Below are 21,633 nucleotides of genomic sequence, written 5' to 3' on the forward strand. Positions count from 1 at the left end.
AATGAGAACCTTTAAAAAGCAATAGGCCGGGTGTGGCGGCTGATGCCTGTAAACCCAGCACTTTGGGAGCCAAGATGGGCAGATCACTTGAGGTCAGGAGTTTGAGTCTAGCCTGGCTAACATGGCAAAACCCTGTCTCTACTAAAAATACAAAAATTAGCCAGGCATGCTGGCAGGCACCTGTAATCTGAGCTACCCAGGAGGCTGAGGCAGGAACATTGTTTGAGCTCAGGAGGCAGAGGTTGCAGTAAGCCAAGATCGTCCCACTGCACTCCAGCCTGGGCAACAGAGCAAGACTCCATCTCAGAAAAAAAAAAACAACAGAACCACACAAGGGTAAGAGAAAGGTGGATAGGTCAATCTCTTGAGCCTTTATCGAGTGCCTATCATGCTTAAAACAAGAAGCTATGCACTGAAAAATAAAAATGAAAAAGTAAGTGAAGGCCAAGCTAAAAGAGATTTTAGGGAGTGAAGTAGGTTGCTTGTTATTTAACGATAGGCCCGGCCTCCCCACTCATCCATCCGAGGAGTACACCTCCCTGCTCCATCAGTGTCAGGCTGGGCAAGGTGTTTTGCTTTGGCCTCAAAGTGGCCACGTGTCCTCCTGCTCACATCCTGGGTTTGGCCATATGACTTGGTTTGACCAATAGGGTATAAGCTGACATGATGCAGCAGAAATGTATAACTTTCTGGCACCATCAGGCTTGCTCTCCTGAGTTTTTGCCTTTACAACAAGAACCTGCCATTCTCCTTATAGTTCCGAGGAGAATGAGAGACAAGCAGAGACTTGGTGCCCCAGTTGAGACCCTCCCCAGCAGATACATTCAGAAGTACAGCAGGGCCATCCAGCCAAGTGTGGCTTAGGCCAGCCAACTTCAGCCAACCCTTAGACACATGATAAATGATAAATTGTTGTTTATGTCACTGAGTTTTGGGGTAGTCTATTATGCAGCAATGAGTAATACAGAGAACATCTTAACATCTTAATTTATTACTTCTTCAGGGCCACATAGCAAACCAAAGGTAGAATAACTTGACCAAAACCATGGGCCTCTTAAGTGGGGCCATTTCCACAAAGACGACAAGCCAATCCCTTTCCAAAATGGGTATCAGGAGACCAGACGTCATGAATCCTATGGAAAGAGGACTCCCAAATCACTGGAGCCCATTGGGATGTATATCCGCAACACAAGAGAGCTTTAATGCACCTAGAAAAGCGATCACTGACCCAGAGGTCTAGGGAAAGCTGCCAAAAAATCACCCAGTGGCTGAAGAGAAGCTGTGTGAAAACCGACTAAAATGATTAGGACTCCAGTGTGGAAAGACACATGTTGAGAATCAATACAATTCAAGCCTGTTAAATCTTGAATAGAGTAAGTGGTCTGAACATGGGTTTGCTCACCAGAATCTGGAATTTTAGAAAGAAAAGAGCAAAAAAAGGGAAATTCAGGAAAAATAAAGAGAAGGGCGATATTACTTTACACAGCCAAGAACTAAGGTGACCCTCTGCCCCAGCGTATCTGGGATAGTTGACACGGTCATCCTGGGGTAATTATTAATAGCACTTCCTGTCACTTTCAAAGGGGAACTGGACTGGGTGATAAATTACATGGTCATGCTGCTGGCAGCACACTCTCCCCATGGGCTGAAGGACCCGAATCTGATAAGGTTCAGATATGCTCATGGGGTAAGACCTGCAATGCACTGTCAAGGCATATTGGACAGTTTGTGCTCTGAGGCAAGAGGGCCACCACATCCCATGGTGACATCCCTCACCACAGCAACAGGACCTGATGATGTGCACAGCCCAGCAAGGCTGCAAAGCCTGGAAGGTGGTACTCTTTCAGGCCAGCACAGTTCCCCCTGGGGCAGCCCCAGGGTCTCCTCTAGAAGCCTTGTTTGCACTGCAGGACACCCTCTTTGTGGGCCCTTCGAAAAACAGAAACACATGCAACATTCCTAATCTTGGCACTTCTTCCATATCAGTTCAACACATAAAAATCGAAATATCATATATAAGAGAAATGTTGAGTTTCCTTCTTACCCACACAGAGGTCCGTACAGTTTTCTGAGCTCCATTTGGCTTTCCCAAAAACCCTGAAGGAAACACAGCACTACAGTAAGAATAAGATTAAGCAAAATTCCAATTATTCAAACTTATTCAGAAAAAAATCTGGAACAGCAAGAACACAATTACAGAAACAATAAAAAAGAAGGGAAGTTATATTGCTTTCAAGTACTTTGGAATACTGGAATAAACAAATGACTATAAAAAAATATTACCATGTAAAAGTCTTGGGCATCCCTGCTGTAATGGACAGAAGAGCTCACCAGTTCTTAAACTACTTATGTATCCTTGCTGCTAAAATATTCAAAAAGTTTGCTTTCTCAACTCTAACACTGCCCTCTGAAATTTGATTTAGCACTATCATAGGGCCAAGCCCCTTTATACTGCCACTATATGTAACTTCTACTGAGTCTATCAAAATTACCACAAATTCTGAATTATCAAGATCCATTCAAGTTAAACTTGAATTAAAATCAACATGTTTGAAACATATAGAACAAAATGCTAGCCACTTTTTTGTTGTTGTTGAGACAGAGTCTTGCTCTGCCACCCAGGCTGGAGTGCAGCAGCGCAATCTCGGTTCACTGCAATCTCCACCTCCCGGGTTCAAGCGATTCTCCAGCTTCAGCTTCCCAGGTAGCTGGGATTACAGGCACGTGCCACCATGCCAGCTAATTTTTGTATTTTAATAGAGACAGGGTTTCACCATGTTGGCCAGGCTGGTCTGAAACTCCTGACCTCAGGTCATCTGCCTGCCTCGGCCTCCCAAAGTGCTGGGATTACGGGTGTGAGCCACTGTGCCTGACTAGACACATTTTATAATGGGAAAGCAGTGTACCTGGGCTGAAGGAGGGGTGGAATATGCTAGGCCCATTGTGTGGTGGGAAGGGACTAGACCTGAAAATACTCATGAGTTGGGGTGGGGGTTGGGGGTGGCAAATGGTAGATTTACATTGTGAGAATGGAGTATGGGGGCGGAATGAAGGTGGAGAGCTGGGGGTGTGAATTCACATGAAGTATGAATGTCCTGCATGGAAACACGTGCCTTTCTCACTCAATCTTCTGAATTCTGCAGCGTAAGCTTGCCATACATCAAGGAAAGCATATACGCATATAAAAATAGTCACCAAAATTACTATGTTCTAGAAAGAACTTGGCAGGGCCTGTAGCTGTGAGGATGGCGGGCTGCAAAGGAGTGTATGTATGTGGAGGCTCTCCAGAGGCGGGCACAGCGTTCTCCTCACATCTCGGAATGTTAATACCAAATTAATTACTCCACGGAATACAACAGATCATTTCCGCCCAGAAATGTGTGAAATGTATTTTCTTTAGCTTTTCGATCTGGTCTGTTGTTCTATCTTGACACTTTTAAATTTCTTCACACTTGTTTCAAGGGGCTCACTGGAAGCCTCATTGAGGTTGTTTGTGAGCTTGAAAGTTGTGAACTGCCCACCCCAGAGAGAGAGAGAGGAGAGAAGAAGGTGTTTAAAAATGCTAGGAAGACAGAAACAACAGCCACAAATCATGGAAAAGGAGATGGACAGGGGAAGGAATGGAAAAGAAGTAATTGAGAAGGAGGAGGCATAAAAGGACAGAAAGAGCAGCTTGCTTTTCTATCGAGTGCCAAGGGCCAGCCTTTCCGGAGGTAGAGATGGGGGAATTCTAGAGATGTCGAAGGGACATTATCAGGATCGTCCCCTATTTAGTCTTCCTGTCTTTGTTTGGCTTGGTGATTCTTCCCATGCAGGGTCTGCTGGCTCCTGGTGTTGGGTCTGGAGTCAGTGTCCTCGTGACTTAGCAGAATAAGCCATGTGGCTTCTGAGAAAACCCAATGTGAGAAAAATAACCATAGATTATGAAGTCCTGACCTATATCTACAAATGTCTGCGGGCCATTTCCACTGGCATGTCACTCTGGCAAATCCCAGGCAACAGACTTAAAATAAAACTTGGCATCTCCCTGAACCACTCCCCTGCCCAACCTTTTATTCTGTCAACCCATGGCCATGATCCCCGTTTCCCCGGCTCAAAGCTCAGACTCATGTTTGACTCACTTTGCCTTGAATTCTCTACACTCATTTGTCCCAAGAGTTCCTAATTTTGCTTCCAATTATCCATCTCTCTTCACTCTCATCCACCTAGACCGAGCCATCATGGCTTCACCCCAGACTTCAGCAACAGCTTGGCTCTACAACCCTAACCTAGATTCTTCTATTGAAATTATCACAAATTCTGAATCATCATGAGCCATTCAAGTTAAACTTTAATTAAAATCAACACGTTTGAAACATATAGGACAAAATGCTAGACCGAGATTCTTCTCCCTTGCAGAGTATTGTTCCATTCCAGCGTCCCTCTCCTTCGCAAAAATGGTAGCACACAAATAGTTCTTCACTTGCCTTTCTAGCCTGTAAGCATCTAGTCCCCCTTTCTCTCACCCAACTACATTGCCCCAAGCACCCTAATCCTTGGCTTCTAGCCAGTCCAGGCTGCTGGTCAACCTGTGCCGTCATTCTCACCTTGGTGCACTAACTCACATGGTGCCGCCCACCTGGTGTGTGTGTCCTCATCTCTATGTCCACAGCCCCTGAAGGACCTCCTTCTTCAGGAATTTCCTAGGATAATTCTGGCCCTGACAGATGATCCTCTCCTCTGACGGGAGACCACAGCTACCGTCCATACCACCCTGTCTAGTGCTAGGGTATATCTCATCTGGTGTTGCATGTCATCATTTGACGGTGTACTTGAGGGCACAAGTAGCCTCTTCTACACTCTAGGGTCTGGTGTATTTAGACACACAATAAATGGGGTTTGGGGGAAATGGGTAAGTGAATGGATGACAGGACTCAAAACATATTGATAGTGATAAGAGACAGATTCTTGACATCACATAAAAATTTATATAAGGAGAGGAGGGTTCGTGGCATCACAGAACACCTTTACCACTCGAGATGTGGGGACCTGGACAAGAGCAATGTTTCATGCAGAAAGCCTGTCTCAGGCTCAGCATGTTTTATTTATTTATTTTTTTTTATTTTTTGAGAGAGTTTCACTCTTGTTGCCCAGGCTGGAGTGCAATGGCACAATCTCAGTTCACTGCAACCTCCACCTCTGGGGTTCAAGCGATTCTCCTGCCTTGGCCTCCCAAGTAGCTGGGATTGATGCCCAGATAATTTTTTGTAGTTAGTAGAGACAGGATTTCATCATGTTGGTCAAGCTGGTCTCGAACTCCCGACCTCAGGTGATCCACACACCTCAGCCTCCGAAAGTGCTGGGATTACAGGCATGAGCCACCATGCCTGGCCCTCAGTATATTTTATGATGGAAGCCAATGGAAGATAGCCCTTACCTGGCGGAAAAACATCAAGTTTCCAATAAAAGGAGAAGGCTTGGGATGTCTGATGCCTAACTTCTCCAGTCTTGAGAACGCTGACGTGGAGTACCTGGAGGGAAAAGCAGATTTCAAAAGCTGAGAAATAAAAGTTGCATTCATGCTTTAGGCTCTATTAGGAACTGGAGTTACCGAGTTCTCTGGAAGTAAAGGCAAAATAATAGGTTTCCAGTCAACATATCTAAGAACTGAAAAATCAGAGGCCTAGAGTTGAGTAGGAATCCAGTAAATACCTCCTGTTGAGTGACCGGCTGGAGATCAAGGTATCCCAAAACCTGTGAGTTGGAGATGCCTTAGGAATGATGTAGTCCAACTGCCCTTCTCTGACCTAGAATTCGTGTTAATAAATGGTTTTTAAAACGCCCCTCTCCCCAGTTCCTTTCCTTTGCCTCTATGTCTATCATGAGCAATTGCTCAGAAGGCAAGGTAAAAAAAACCAACAATGGCAAAAGCTCCCTGTGCAAATGTGTGTATTTTCATGGTCAAGACTGACCCCTCCCTGCCACACACACAATTTGTCATTCACCACATTCCCTGGCCTTATAGAGAATATAAAAAATAGGAACGGAGGGAAGGCGCCATGAGGAGGAGACCTATCACCAAATGCTTACAACCTCTTTAAGTCTTTGTTTTCTCGGCTTGCAACCATATGGGAAGCATATTTTCTTAACCAAAAATCAGGAAGCGTGGTCCGACAGATTTCTGTGCCACTTTCCAGGAGAAAGCGGCAGTCTGAGAAGTGCAGTGTGGCTGTCAAAACATTGGAATTATTCGGGTATTTCAACAGTTTATAGGAACAGAGGGATAACACAGTTAAAGTCAGAACTGGCTTAGAAAAACCTGCACATATGGCTCTGATCCCTAACCAGCAGCCAATTAGGTCAAAAGTTCAGTTAATTCAGCAAAATTAATGAGTCAAACTGGTTGTTTAGCATCACGCAGAGATCAGCCAAATCACAATTTAAGGGCAAGGAAAAACATGGTGAATATCACTACAATCTAGCTTTCTCTGTGTATTGGAATTCAAACAATTACTGCTATAAGAATCGCTCTTTTTCGAAGGACAGAGTATTTGCTATAGTCTTTGATCTTTCCCACCTGCAGTCAATAAGGAGCATTTAAAATAAAAATACTCAAATATCCAGGGAAAGGACAACACAGCTTAGGTGCTGGTTTGCATTATTCTGAGCAATGTGTTATTTATTTATTTAGAGACAGGGTCTCTCTGTCGTCCAGGCTGGAGTGCAATGGAGGCTCAATGCAGCCTCAAACTACTGGGCTCAAGTGATTCCCTGCCTCAGCCTCTCAAGTAGCTGGGACAACAGGTATGTGCCACCATTCCCAACAAGTATTTCAGATTTTTTGTAGAGACAGGGTCTCACTATGTTGCCTAGGCTGGTCTTAACTCCTGGCCTCAAGCAATCCTCCTGCCTTGGCCTCCCAAAGTGCTGGGACTAAAGGCATAAGCCCCTATGCCTGGCCAATGGGTTGATTTTTAAAGTGGTCACAGGGGAGAACGAGGGCAGAATGGGAAGGCAGGATGTCCTCTATCCCAAGCTGTCCTAAGATTTCCACCGCATGGCTGCATTAATAGGTTTGAATGAATTCCCAGTACATCACATTTAGGTCCATGTTCAAGTGTGATTACAAACCACACTCAAGAGCCAGGCGTGAATGGCACGGATTAGTCATACCAACACTCCTCTTCATTAGTGTGAGTACCGAAGGTCGACAGCACAGTTGGTAAAAGTTATTCTTTCAAGTGGACTATAATGTTTTAAATAATTCCCCTGACAACTGAGAGGAAAGACCAAAGGAAACTTACCAGCCCTTAACACTTTCTTTAACATCCTCAAATCGACGTCTACATTCATTTCTTCATCAGTTTTTTTGGAATTATTTTCTAAATGTAATCTCTAATGGGTAGGAAAAAAGATGTAGACCTTGGACCACATAATTACATCTTAATTTTGTAATTAGATGTCTTGATTGTCTAAAGGACAAGAAGCCTGTGCCTAATTATACATGCTAATTATTATGCAAGTCCATGCCTAATTATGTAACTCCACTTATGAAAAGACTGCTAGTGTGTCTATGCACAAAATTCAGACATTTTCAAACAAATAGCATCAGCAGAGAGTGTCCTGGACACAACCACAAACTTCCCTTTGTAGCCTCGACTCAAATCTAGAACTTGAGTATCTTCAGCTGTGGAAATTCACCAACTATTGCCATCAGTCACTCAAATCCCCACACCCAAAACTGCAGGGAGAGATCACTGCTACCAAATTTATGGGCAAAATAGCAAAATGGGCCGGGCGCGGTGGCTCAAGCCTGTAATCCCAGCACTTTGGGAGGCCGAGGCGGGTGGATCACGAGGTCAAGAAATCGAGACCATCCTGGTCAACATGGTGAAACCCCGTCTCTACTAAAACTACAAAAAATTAGCTGGGCATGGTGGCACGTGCCTGTAATCCCAGCTACTCAGGAGGCTGAGGCAGGAGAATTGCCTGAACCCAGGAAGCGGAGGTTGCGGTGAGCCGAGATTGCGCCATTGCACTCCAGCCTGGGTAACAAGAGCGAAACTCTGTCTTGTTTGCAATGGTATTGCAAAAAAAAAAAAAAAAAAAAAAAATAGCAAAATGGGTTCCATTTGTCTCCCTACCACTTCCTTTTCTGCACTCTTGTTTCATACCCTCTGGTCTCAGGGTCTCCATGCTGCCCTCTGACTGTCTCAGCAGGTTCTTAATCCACAATCCATGGGCCCCAGGTGTAATGGGTTGAATTGTATCACCACCAAAAACATAAGTTGAAGTCCTAACCTCCAGGATCTCAGAATGTGACCTTATTTGGAAATAGGGTCACTGCAAATGTAATTAGTTAAGATGGAGTCTTAATTGATTAGCAGTAGCTCACACCTGTAATTCCAACACTTTGGGATATCAAGGCAGGCAGATCACTTGAGGCCAGGAGTTTGAGATCAGCCTGGCCAACATGGTGGAACCCCATCTCTACTAAAAATGCAAAGAATTAGCCAGGTGTGGTGGTGCACACCTGTAATCCTAGCTACTCAGGAGGCTGAAGTAAAAGAATCTCTTGAACCTGGGAGGAGGACGTTGCAGTGAGCCAAGATTGCGCTACTGCACTCCAGCCTGGGTGACGGAGTGAGACTCTGTCTCAAAAAAATAAATGCATAAAATAAAGTCATACTGAAGTACGGGGCCCTTCAATCCAATATGACTGGTGTCCTTACAAGGAGATGGCCATGTAAAGACAGAGATACACAGGAAAGTGCCGAGTGACTATGAAAGCAGGGAGTGCAGTGAGGCCACTGCAAGCCAAGGTATGTCAAAGATAATCAGCAAGCCACTAGAAGCTAGAAAGGGGCAAGGACGGATTCTCCCCTATAGACTTCATAGGGAACATAGCCCTGTAGACACATCAGTTTCAGGCTCCTGGCCCAGAACTGGGAAACAATAAATTTCTGGTGGTGTGGGTGTGGTGACCCATGCCTATAAAACTAGCACTTTGGAAGGCCAAGGCAGGACAGTGCTTGAGCCCAGGAGTTTGAGACCAGTCTGGGCAACACAGCAAGACCCTCACCTCTACAAAGCATCAAAATATTAGCCAAGTGAGCCTGGGCATGGTGGCTCATGACTGTAATCCTAGCACTTCGGGAAACTGAGGCGAGCAGATCACTTAAGGTCAGGAGTTCGAAACCAGCCTGTCCAACATGGCAAAATCTCACCTCTACTAAAAAAAAAAAAAAAAATGCAAAAATTAACCAGGCATGGTGTTGCACACTTGTAGTCCCAGCTACTCAGGAGTCTGGCGTGCAAGAATCGCTTGAACCCAGGAGGTGGAAGTTGCAGTGAGCCAAGACTGCACCACTGCACTCTAGCCAGGATGATTAAGTAAGATCCTGTCTCAAAAAAAAAAAAAAAAAAAAATTAGCGGGGTGTGGTGGCACACACCTATAGTCCCAGCTACTTGAAAGGCTGGGACGGGAGGGTCACTTGAGCCCAGGAGTTTGAGCTATGTTTGTGCCACTACACTCCAGCCTGGGCAACAGGGCAAAACTCTATCTCAAAAAAAAAAAAAAAAAAAAGAATAAATAAATAAATAAAGTAATTAATTCTGGAGTTTTCGGCCACTCAGTTTGCAGTACTTTGATATGGCAGCCTTAGGTAAGTGATACACTAGGGCTACCTATAAATGAGTCTTAGAGGGTCAACGAAAAACTTTTTAAAATTTCTTCCTGTTACTTTAAAAATGGTATTGCAAAAAAAAAAAAATCGTTTTATGCCAAATTGTGTCATTAAGTCTTGTGCCATTTAAAAAAGTGCAGGTGGCCAAGGATACTACTGCGTAAAGCAGGTGATACGCAATGATCAGGCGATCACCATGTTGTGATGTTTACAGTGGCTTTCCTTTGATGGGAATTGATGCAAATGTATCCAACAATTATGGTTTGGACACCTGTCATTGTTTACATCAAGGATACTTAAGTTGGAAAACGACAACAGAAGGCATATATAACTTCAGATAGCATCTTTTGGTTTTATATTCACAACTAAAGAGGTCATTAAATGCTACAGGATACAAATCCTGCAGTGCCAGTGGTACAACTTGCTGTCCAGTCTCAAAATAAATTGAGCCATTCGATCATTTTCAAAATCAGGTACAATTTGTAAAGGCTGCAAATTTTCCTGTGTTTTGTCTTCCTCAAGACAAAGGTCTTTTCTTTATTTATTTATTATTTATTTTTGATGTGGAGTCTCACTCTGTCTCCCAGGCTGGAATGCAGTGGTGCAACCTCAGCTCACTGCAACCTCCTCCTCCTCCTGGGCTCAAGCAATTCTCCTGCCTCAGCCTCCCAAGTAGCTGAGATTACAGGCACTCACCGCCACACCTGGCTAATTTTTGTATTTTTAGTAGAGACAGGGTTTCACCATGTTGGCCAGGTTGGTCTTGAACTCCTGACCTCAAGTGATCCATCCGCCTCAGCCTCCCAAAGTGCTGGGATTACAGGTGTGAGCCACTGCGCCCGGCCAAAAACCTTCTCTTGATGGATTCAACTCAGGTGCTTCAGCCCATTGTTGAGCCGAAGAAGCCACTCCTGATAAACTGGGGGATATTTTGATGAATCACATATTAAGGAGATGGTCAAACTGATTGAGGCTTGGAGCAAAAGAAAACATAAATCATCTGTCTCCAGGAAGTGGCTTCTCCTGTAGTGTGCAACCTGGTACAGGCAGCCCCTCTGTTCGATTATGACATCCTCACTGTCACTACCAAAGAATCCCTGTTTGGTGCACTGCTTTCAAAGATTTCAGCCGATGTCTCTGAAATGGTGAAAGGTTTGCTTGGCAAACAACACTTCTCCAGGGGTAAAAATCATGATGCTCCAAGAACAGGTGAAGCCCAGTGGCAGCAGGTAACCCACTGTCCTGCACTTTGGAGAAGAGAGGCCATTTGCCATGGTTACTTGATGCTTTCAATGTTCATGGCTCTCATGGGCTTTCCCAGCAATTCCATTCAGCATCATGGCCACATTGGAAGCTTTATTCAAAACAGAGCCTCAAACTGTTGTCTTTTCAAAAGGTTTTGTTAAGAAATGGAAGCAGAGTGTGAGGTTTGCTAGCTTTCCAGAGACACGTTTTGAAGTGCTTCACATTATTTTGGGCACAAAAGCTAGATCAGGGAGAAAGCCTACCCTCTTCCTGTTGTCATTCTCTCAGTTTTTCTCTCTGTGTATTTTTTATGTGTTTGCTATTACGTTCTCTCTATATATATTTTTCCTATATCTCTATTTCTTTTTTTTTTTCTTTTTCTTTCTTTTAGCAGTCTCACTCTGTTGCCCAGGCTGGAGTGCGGTGGTGTGATTTCAGCTCACTGTAGCCTCTACCTCTCAACTCAAATGATCTTCCCACCTCAGCCTCCCAAGTAGCTGGGACTACAGGTGTGCACCACCACATGTGGCTATTTTTTTTTTAATTTTTTTTTTTTTTTTTTTGTAGAAACATGGTCTTACTATATTGCCCTGACTGGTCTCAAACCCCTGGGCTCAAGAGATCTGCCTGCCTCAGTCTCCAAAACTGCCATGATTACAGGCAAGAGCCTCTGTGCCTGGCCTATTCGTCTACTTCTAGTTCTATACATTTCTACTTTTTTTCATTTAACGTAAGCTAAAGTATCTCCATGTTACTAATCCTTTATGAATATCATTTTTATGGCTGCTTAATAGTGCTCTTATAGACATATGATTTACAAAACCATTCTTATTGTCAAATACTTAGAGTGTTTCCTACATTTTAGCTAATTTGAGTTATGTTGCTACCGTTAGCATTTCTGTGCATCAAGGCTTTCCCATACTTTGTGCATGAAAATTTTCCTGACCCGAGATCCATGAGACACTTGTTTCAAACACTGATATGTAATATCTAATTGCTTTCCATAAAGTTTGTTCCTGCTAGTCCTACTGTCAGTGTATCCTTTGCACCAAAGCTACATCAATGTATTTTGATGTCTGCATCTATTTCCTTACTAGAGAGAAAAAATACTTTTTCCTATCATTTCTTCTCCATTCTCAAAAATATTTCCCAACTTTGACATTATTAACTAACTTCCTTCCCTCCTTCCTTCTTCCTTTCTTTCCTCCCTCCCTCCCTTCTTCCTTCCTTTCCCTCTTTCTTCTATCCCTCCTTCCCTCCCTCCCTCCCTCCCTTCCTCCCTCCCTTCCATTTTCCCTGTCATTCTCACAGTGTGGTTTATCTAGGTGGCAGGGAGAATTGTGCCACACTAACTGATTAAAAAATTAGTTGGAAAATGAGCAGTCATTGATAGGTGACTGCAAGCTGACTCCACGCACACATCTGGGTGTGAAGAGAAAGATAAGTGGACGAATGTGAATCGTTTTCATTGACTTCGCTAATAACTAACTACAGCCTTGTTAGTTTACTGTAAATTCCATTCCTTTTATCCTTGTCCCATTTCTCACACACACCCACAACAAGGGAAACTGTAAGGATAGAAATTGCTCAGATCATGCGTCAAGGCAGATGTTCGTGGGAGGAGGGGAAATGGTGCAAAACAGACTTTACACGTGAGATCTTCTCAGTTTCCCTTTCAGCACCTCACATCCATCTTGGCATCCTCATCCTCATGTTCAGCCCCTACTCCATTCCCTTAAGACTTCCCTCTCAGTTTGCCCTCAGGGCTGGAAGTCATCTGATGCACACTCACTCACGTGTCAATAGTAGCTGGGTTATCTCCTAAAATACAACCTGCAAACAAGACTGTTCATTTACAAATTTATAACGGTGAGTATTTTTTTCCAGCAATAAGAATCGGACATCTCCTTCTCCGAGCATCTCCTTTCCAGGTACTTGAGAAGCCAAATCAATCATCAGAGGGTGTGTTGAGCCAGGTTCTACAGTGACAGGTGCCTCAAAAGAATGGGCATCTCAGTGGGACCCTGGTAAAATAATCCTGCCCCACAGCCGACTACATCTCTCTAAGGGATTAGCTAAGGGAAGGTGTGCCTGCTGCGCCTGCACCGCTCCCTTTTTCCTGCTGATTTATGATGTCACTTCTATCGCGCTCCTCAGTAGTAGAGAGGCTTGGATCTATTCTGATCCATTTATCTAGCTTATGCCAATGCTTTGCTATTTTAATTATTATAACTCTAAAACACACTTTTTTCTCTTTTTAATATATTACTTCTTTTTATTCTTTTTGTCTTTTTTCTCTTCCTCAAATTCCTTTTACCATAAAATATATTTTATAACTTACTTTTTGTATTAATTTTAGAATTAGTCTAAATTGATGGAAAAATGCTATTTGGATTTTTTTGGAATTGAATTAAATTTACAAATTAATTTAGAACACACCAACATTATTACAACATCAATTCATCTCATCTATGAATGTGTTGTATCTCTGTTGATTTGATTCTCTCTGTCCTTCGTAACATTTTATGATTTTGTGCACAGAAGAGTATCTTTTTGCTATTTGCATACATTTGTTATTGGTATTGCTCAGGAATAGGAGAACCTTTCTTTTTTTAATGGCAGTGTTGTAATCAATGATCCTTCTGAACTTTCTTATTAGTTCTATTGGTTTACATGTGGGATTTCTTTGATTTTTCTATGCTGACAATTATGTTTTATGCAAATAATATCAGGCCGTACTCTTTCTTTCTAATCCTTTTGTCTGACTTCTCATTTTCTTTTCTTATTACATTGGCTAAATTCTCAAGTACCAAAAAAAAAAGCAGGACGTGTAAGCATCATTTTTTTTGTTCCTGACTCTGCAGGAATGCATCTAATGTTTCAAAATTAAGTGTGAGGTTTTGCTTTAGAGTTTTGATAGATATTCTTTATTGGGCTGAAGATACTTCCTTCTACTCCTAGCTTGCCTGGAAAAGTTGTTCTTGATTAGTCATGCTATAAGTTTATCCATTTTATTTATATTTTCAAAGCACCAACTTTTTCTTTGTTTATCTTTTCCGATTTTTGTTATTTTTTAGTTCATTGATTTATGCTCATATTTTGATCATGAACTTCCTTCTATTTTCTTTGGGTTGAGTCTTTGTTCTTTCTTGTTGTTATTTTCTTTTGGCTTCTTTTTTTTTTTTTTTTTGAGATGGAGTCTTGCACTGTCACCCAGGTAGGAGTACAATTGCAATGAAGCGATCTTGGCTCACCACAACTTGCATCTCCCAAGTTCATATGGCTCTCCTGCCTCAGCCTCCTGAGTAGCTGGGATTACAGGCACACACCACCATGCTTGGTTAATTTTTTGTATTTTTAGTAGAGAAGGGGTTTCACTGTGTTGGCCAGACTGGTCTCCAAACTTCTGACCTTGTAATCCACCCACCTTGGGCTCCCAAAGTGCTGGGATTACAGGCGTGAGCCACCGCACCCAGCCCTTTTACCTTCTTAAGATAATAGTTTAGCTCACTTATTTTCAATGAATGCATTTAAAGCTATAAATCTTCCTCTATGTAGTGCTTTAGCTGCATTCCATACATTTTTAATGTAGTAGTTTTATTATCTGATAGTTGCATTCCATTAGGAAACTTCTGAATATCAATGTGCTACAAGATGCACACATGCAAACCTCAGAAGAACAGGTATTTTGGATTTTCAAGACCTTCCTATTGTTTTTGCAATTCTGTCCAGCCCTGTATATAAGATTTAGTGAATGACAGCCATTATAACTTGTTGCCTAAGGCCCAGAAATCGGGACTGCTTATAATCTTTACCCTTCTGGAAAAAAATAGAGGACTACTCAATAAATACATAAATATCTGGCTGGTGTGCAGTTCTTTCACCAATAATGTAGGTACCACAAAGACATAGTCATTGCAGTCATTAGCCTGACAACACCTTTGTTGCTGCACAAGGAAAATATATTATACATTTATATAGACATACAAGAGTTATACAGCCATTACTATTATTATAATTTGTAGTAGTTTTTAGTTTCCTGTGTCTCAGGCACTATGCTTAGTAGTTTTTATATACTGTCTTGTACAAGCCTTTCAACAATCATATAAAGATAGAAATAAGGACTATTCTTCTATTACTGATTAAGAAATGAAAGCTTAGAGAGGTTAAATAACGTACCCAAGGTGCTGCTAAGTAATGGAGTCAGTGTTAAAACCAGGTTGACCCATTAGAGACAAGTGCCGTTATTCACTAACCCTACTTACCTGTCCCTTCCCGTCCTCCAGGAAAAGACTTTGCGATAAACCAGCACATGAGAACATGTAGAGAAAATCCGAAGAACAAAGGCAGGTTGCTTAGAAACCAAAGGTATATTAATAACAGATACTAATGAACTGATGATCGAAGTGAGAAAGGGAGAGACAGGGAGAGAGTCTTTACCTATCTGAAGCCAATCTTGTTAATTTTTCCCTTACTCATTATTCTCAGTTATTGTTTCTTTCTGTTGCATTGATTTCTCCATTTCTACTGGATCATTCCTATCAGCACACATATTCTAGTGTCTTCCAGCTTAAACGACAAAACCAAACTCCTTGGATTCTAGCCATTGCCTTACTTTTCTTCACTCCTTCCCAGTAAGATTCCTTGAAAGCATTGTCTAGACTGCTTTCTCCCCTCTGCACCCTTAGTCTCTCCTCCACCCACTCCAACTAAGCTTCTGTACCCACAACTTCTCTGAGACTGCCCTTGTCAAGATCACTGATGATTTTGATCTTATCAATCTCATAATTTCTTTACTGATTCCTCAGTAGGATTTTGATAGAGATGAACATTTCTCCTTCCTGAAGCACTCTCTTCTCTGTTTCCGTGATACCATTCCTCCTACTTCAAAAGCTGCTCCTCCCTGTCTTTGCTGGCTCCTCTCCTTGTGTTGAGTCCCATCACACCAATACCGTCTCATCTTTAACTCTAGCTCCATTTTCTCCACTGAGCTCCAGTCCTCTTTTTCCAACTTCCAACTTGATGCACACTTTGAATGTCTGTTAGGCATTTTACACTCAATCTAAATCTGATTTCATTTTTGCCACTAAATCCGTTGTGGCCCAATAATCTCTACATCACCACTGCAACCATAATCCATCAACTCCTCAAGTCGGAAACACTTGAGACACAGTGGACTGCATAATGGGTTAAGACATGATTGTCCCCCCAGGCGAAGGATTATAAATCCCCACCTCATTTACTTTGGGCAACGTGATGCCTGGAAGCAGGGATTAGAGTGAAGCAACCATGAACCAAGGAGGCAAGAAACCACTATTCCCCTGGATCCCCCAGGAGGAACCAGCCTGGCTGACACCTTGAATTTCAGGCCAACAAGACTGATACATGGACCATTTGCTCAATAAAATACTTGCAATGGATCAAAATACATAAAATGTATTTTGAATCTGTGAGTTCATAACAGTACAAAATTAGCATGTGTCACCATTATTAGATGTTATGCAATTAATTCATGAAACCACGTTTGATACTTCAGCCACGTGAATGCCTGTGCAAAACTTAAATCAATTTTGAAACTTGTTAATTGAATCCTTTGTCATTTGAATTATTTTAAATGGGCCAGGCGTGGTGGCTCATGCCCGTAATTCCAGCACTTTGGGAGGTGGAGGCAGATAGATCACCTGAGGTCAGGAGTTCAAGACCAGCCTGACCAACAAGGTGAAACCCTGTCTCTACTAAAAATAAAAAAATTAGCCAGGTGTGGTGGCAGCTGCCTATAGTCCCAGCTACTCAGGAGACTGAGACAGGAGAATCACTTGAACTCAGAAAGCAGAGGTTTTAGTGAGCTGAGATCGCACCACTGTACTCCAACCTGCACTCCAGCCACTGCAATCCAGCTTTTGGGTGATGGAGCAAGACTCCATCTCAAAAAAAAAAAAAAAAAAAAAGAATTAAATTAAATGGGCCAGGCATGGTGGCTCACTCCTGTAACCCTAGCACTTTGGGAGGCCAAGGATCACTAGGGGTCAGGAGTTCAGACCAGCCTGATCAACAAAGTGAGATCCAGCTCTAAACAAAACAAAACACACACAACCTGTGTCTCTATTATAAAAACAGAACAAAGCAATTGACTTACACCATAAAACTATTGAAGTGGCTGATATTTATGAAACACTTCAGGAGTGGCTTTTGTTTGTTTAAGCAGTGGTTATTTGACTAAATTTAACCGGACAGAGGTCCTCCACATTTCCCCAGAAAAACCAATGACAAATATACATGCAGCATAAAACTTTCCCCCAAAAAACTCTTTTCTAGGATGGAGAGAAAAAAAAAGGTAATGGCTTAGTTAAATGTATAAAGATAAATCTATTTAAATAGAAGATTATGTGTTTATATATTTTAGAATGTAAAAAGCTGCCTCTTGCATCTGGTCCTTCAATTCCTTATGTGTCAGGGGACAGTAAGCCCAGATGTAGCATCCCACGGAAGCCCAAGCTCAGCTTCCAGGGGCTGGAGAAATGAATTTAGAATGTTTGCTTCTAGAACTTGTAAACTAAAGTTCTAGAATAAAATAAAATCCTAAGCCCTCCTCGGACTGAACAGACCATCTTTTGGCCAAGACGTCCCCAGAGTAGATTTGAAAACTGAGTTCTTGACCATGGTGGGATGGGGGAGTCAGACACACTCCTTCTACCCGTCCCTCACGAGCCATGATTATGCTTTCTCCCCTAAGGGCTAAACATAAAGTGGCCTTTTCTTTTTTTTCTTTTTCTTTTTTTTTTTTTTTGGAGACACGGTCTCACTCCGTCACCAGGCACCAGGCTGGAGTGCAGTGGCGCGACCTTGATTCACTGCAACCTCCGCTTCCCGGGTTCAAGCAATTCTCCTGTCTCATCCTCCAGAGTAGCTGGGACTACAGGCGCGCGCCACCACATCCAGCTAATTTTTTTGTATTTTAGTAGAGACGGGGTTTCACCATGTTGGCCAGGATGGTCTCGATCTCTTGACCTCGTGATCCACATGCCTCGGCCTCCCAAAGCGCTGGGCTTCCAGGCGTGAGCCACCGCGCCCGGCCAAAGTGGCCTTTTCAAAGCCTTCGTTGGTGTTTCCGCCATACCACCCAGACCACGTCTGATCTCAAGTCTCCACGGCCGACTCCAACCTACCGCCTGACGCTGGCCTGATGAGAGACCACAGACCTGGAACGATTCTGCCCATTGCATGGAGGACGCACCCAGTGAGCGTTTTCTTGTCCTCTGCTTCCCCTTTTGAAGTCTGAGGGCGGAAAACTCCACCCTCAGATGACGCTAAAGCCGCCATTTTTTCTGCTTGGGACCAATGAAGGCGCGTGAGGTTGATTTGCGCATGCACACGTTTCTCCTTTCCTAAATAGTCATAACTCCTCCTATAGCTTATTGAATATGTATATTTGGCGTCCCTGCTCTGCATAAATTCCTGTTCCCTTTTGCCCTCCATCGAAGTATCTGTTTCTGCTTCCTAGCCTGTCAGAATGGCTACCCTGCAGGCTGCAACCCTTTATGAGACATAAAGCTCTCCTTTCCAAATTTAGGAACCTCACGCCTCTTCCGTTGACAGATTCATCCCCCCGTGCTGAGTTCTGTGTCCTGGCCCATGAGAATGCCAGGTCAATGGAATCACAGGCAGCTTCTTGGTTCTAGAGTCACAGGTCGCCCAGGCTGCATTTTGCAGAGTGGAAAAATAACTTGATCAGCCCAGGTCAGCAGGAGCATTGCCACAAAACGTTTTAAAGGATGATTGCTCCTCCTAGAACTAAGGGTTGAAGCCACAACCCTGTAGTCCGTTTCTGTCTCTGTCTGCCAATTAGTAAACTGGGCCTCCCCGATAATTGTGATCTCAAGGTAATGGCTTGTTTAAGTAATGGATGATGTTGTCCTCACTGGGGGATCTTAGCACATCAAAAGATGTTGAGAAAGCCAAAATTCACCTAGAGTCTGAATTAATCACTTTGCCAAGCACAACAAAGGCTCTCTGCTTTGCTAATAATCCCAGATGAGGTAGCAACCCTTAGTTAAATAAGGAAACTGTGGTGCCTTTAATTAATGTTTCAAAGAGCTCAGCCTTGCTTTTTTCCATGCTTTATTTTTATGAAAATGGAGGGGAGTGAAGGCAGACAAGTATTTTCTAAACTTCTCAAGTTCAGGAAGAGTGAGACCTGGCTTCAGTAGAGTTCACAGAAAAGGATCTAGGGGCTCTGGTTGACCACAAGGTCAGTGTGTCTTTGCCTGGGTCAGAGGAAGTTAGTCCCAGTGTATGGCTCCAAATGCTACCTTGTGGTCTTAGTACTTCCCCTTGCTGCAGATATGGCTTCTGGGATGCTAAAACCTCCCACTTCCTCCTAGCACTGCTGAAACAGCCTTTCGAGCCTGTAGCTCAGAAGCCAGCTGCCCTCTAGCCTGCTCCCTGGCTGACATTCTGATCCCAAATTGTCTTTCATGAGGCCACTTCCCCGGGCAGCTCAAGCCTCCCCAGCCTCCTGACACCCTCCACTCTGCTTGACCGTCACCTCATCCCTGTCTCTACTTCCCAAAGCCCCAGGCCATCTCACGCCCGGCATCCAGTCACACTGCAGGCTTCAACTCAAGACCATCGGGCCAAGTTGAATTGAATATGTATATTTGGCCTCTCTGCTCTGCATAAAACACGCAGAACCCCGGGTCCTGTGTGTTTAGAATGGGAGTTTGAACACACTGCTATGTTGGTCTGATCTCGGCTACACAGTCATCTTTCAAAGGACTTTGATACCTGCCTTAGTTTGTTTTCTGTTGCTTATAACACAATACCTGAACCTACATAATTTATAAAGAAATAGAGATTATTTCTTATAGTTACGGAAGCTGAGAAGTCCAAGGCTGAGGGATTGCATCTGGTAAGGGCCTTCTTGCTGGTGGGGACTCTGTGCAGAGTGCATTTATGATAGCTCTGCACTCACGACCCAGTCACCTCTTACAGGACTCACCTCTCAGCACTACCACATTGGGGATTGCATTTCAACACGAGTTTAGGAGACAAACATTCATACAATAGTAACATCCCTAAGGCCACCTGAAAGCCAATGAGCAGGATGGGAAGGTTGAAAGCCACTTAATTCAGTTCAGAGATTCTTACAGAGTGGACATCATACAAAAATGAGTAAGATACATCCTGGCCTCCAGAGAGCTTATCCGACAAAAAACATAGGAGAACTAGGGGGTGACCTTGGACTTGGGGAAGCTGAAATAACTGCCTTGCACACGCTTCTTATCTTGTCTGATAAATTCATGTGGCTTCTAAATTGATCACCATCTTTGAAAACTCATGCTATCATTGATTCTTTCCTTTAATCCTCGTCTGCAGTCAATCACCAAGTCCTGTCAATTCTGCCTTCAAAACATCTCTTGAGTGAAATCTTCATTCTTACTCCTGACACTGCCCTATTTTAGGTCATCATTGTCTCTCCCTTGGGCATAGAGTTTTCAGTGGGGTCCGGAACTGCCTCCCAGTCTCTAGTTTCTCCTGTCATCCTCCAATCAGCCCTCCACACCAATGCCGGAAGAATCTTGCTGATATGCAAATCTGACCAGGTTGCAGCCCTGCTCAGAATTCTTCCTTGGGTCCTGTCACTTTTAGTTCAAGCGCTGACCTCCTTTATTTGGCACCTAGGGTCTTTGGTGATCTGGCCCCAGCCTGACACCTAGCCTCACTGTAAGTCATCTCTGTCCCTAATTTAGACTTGGGCAATCTTGCGTGACTCACACATTCCTAGTTATGCCACATCGTTTCAACCTTCTGGGCTTTTTCCCAGGCTCTTCTCTAGGGCCAAGACCAAGGTGAGGCAAGAACACATCTAGGGCACAAAATTTAAGGAGGCCCTCACTCTCAGGGCTGTACAACTGCCAGGCCTGCTCTTGTGCAACCCTGAGAGTGAGGACCTCCTTAAATTTTGTCCCTAGGTGCCTGCCTCCTTCCCTCACCCTTGTCCCAGCCCACTCTCCTCTCTGCTGGTGCATCTACTCTTTCTCCACTCGGCAAGGCCAGATCGCTCTTCAGCTTTCTGCTCAAGGGCTGCCTCCTCCAAGAGCCCACCCAGACTGTCCCGGGCACATGGAGAGGTTTTCCTTGGCCACTCGAAGAGTTCCACTGATTCCTAGCTGGGGATGATTGCCAATGAAAAGCAGGAGAACACAGTGTATTGTTTGTAGGACTCTAATCCTGCCTACGTTCATTATTTACTGTACCTGATTCTGTTTCCATCATATGGGCTTAGTCATCTGCAGTTAATCCCTTTGTTTTTATGAAGTCCTTAAAGAACTCTTGAGAATTGTTGTGAAAGAGGGACATCTGCCTCGGGTGAACCCCAACAGATAAATTAGAGCCCAGAGGGGTCAGCCGGGGCTGCCCCTGACTCCGGGTCCTGCGTAATAGAAGGAAACAGTTACCGGATGTTTCCTGTGAGCCAGGAGCCCTGCTAAGAATTTCCCACACATAAGCTCATTTACTCCACCCCACGTTCTGTGTGGAACACGCTGTTATTATCATCTCCATTTTGCAGATGGGAAAATTGAGGCTCAGAGAGATTAAGTAACTGGCCCAAGGTCACACAGCAAGTATGTAGCACAGCCGAGATTCAAACCCAGGCTGTCCGTGCTCCTCACTGCCAGGCTCTACTGTCTCTCATTTTGCATTTGCAGAGCAGCCAATTGC

At 43.6% G+C, this 21,633-nt stretch overlaps 1 protein-coding gene across 3 annotated transcripts in view; it reads right to left on the bottom strand.

Moving 5' to 3' along the window:
• Nucleotides 1-21,633, bottom strand: part of TBXAS1 (thromboxane A synthase 1) — a 179,599-nt gene that overhangs the window by 136,945 nt on the left and 21,021 nt on the right. For all 3 annotated transcript variants that reach the window (XM_032275635.1, XM_032275637.1, XM_032275636.1), the window contains exons 2-3: nt 5,417-5,510; nt 2,045-2,097 (exon numbers count right to left, since the gene is read on the bottom strand). In XM_032275635.1, coding sequence (XP_032131526.1) covers nt 2,045-2,097; nt 5,417-5,510 — 147 coding nt within the window. The remainder of the gene's footprint in view (nt 1-2,044; nt 2,098-5,416; nt 5,511-21,633) is intronic.

The sequence above is a fragment of the Sapajus apella genome, unplaced genomic scaffold, assembly GCF_009761245.1.
Source record: "Sapajus apella isolate SASKATOON/1434 unplaced genomic scaffold, GSC_monkey_1.0 scaffold7, whole genome shotgun sequence".
Lineage (NCBI taxonomy): Eukaryota > Metazoa > Chordata > Mammalia > Primates > Cebidae > Sapajus > Sapajus apella.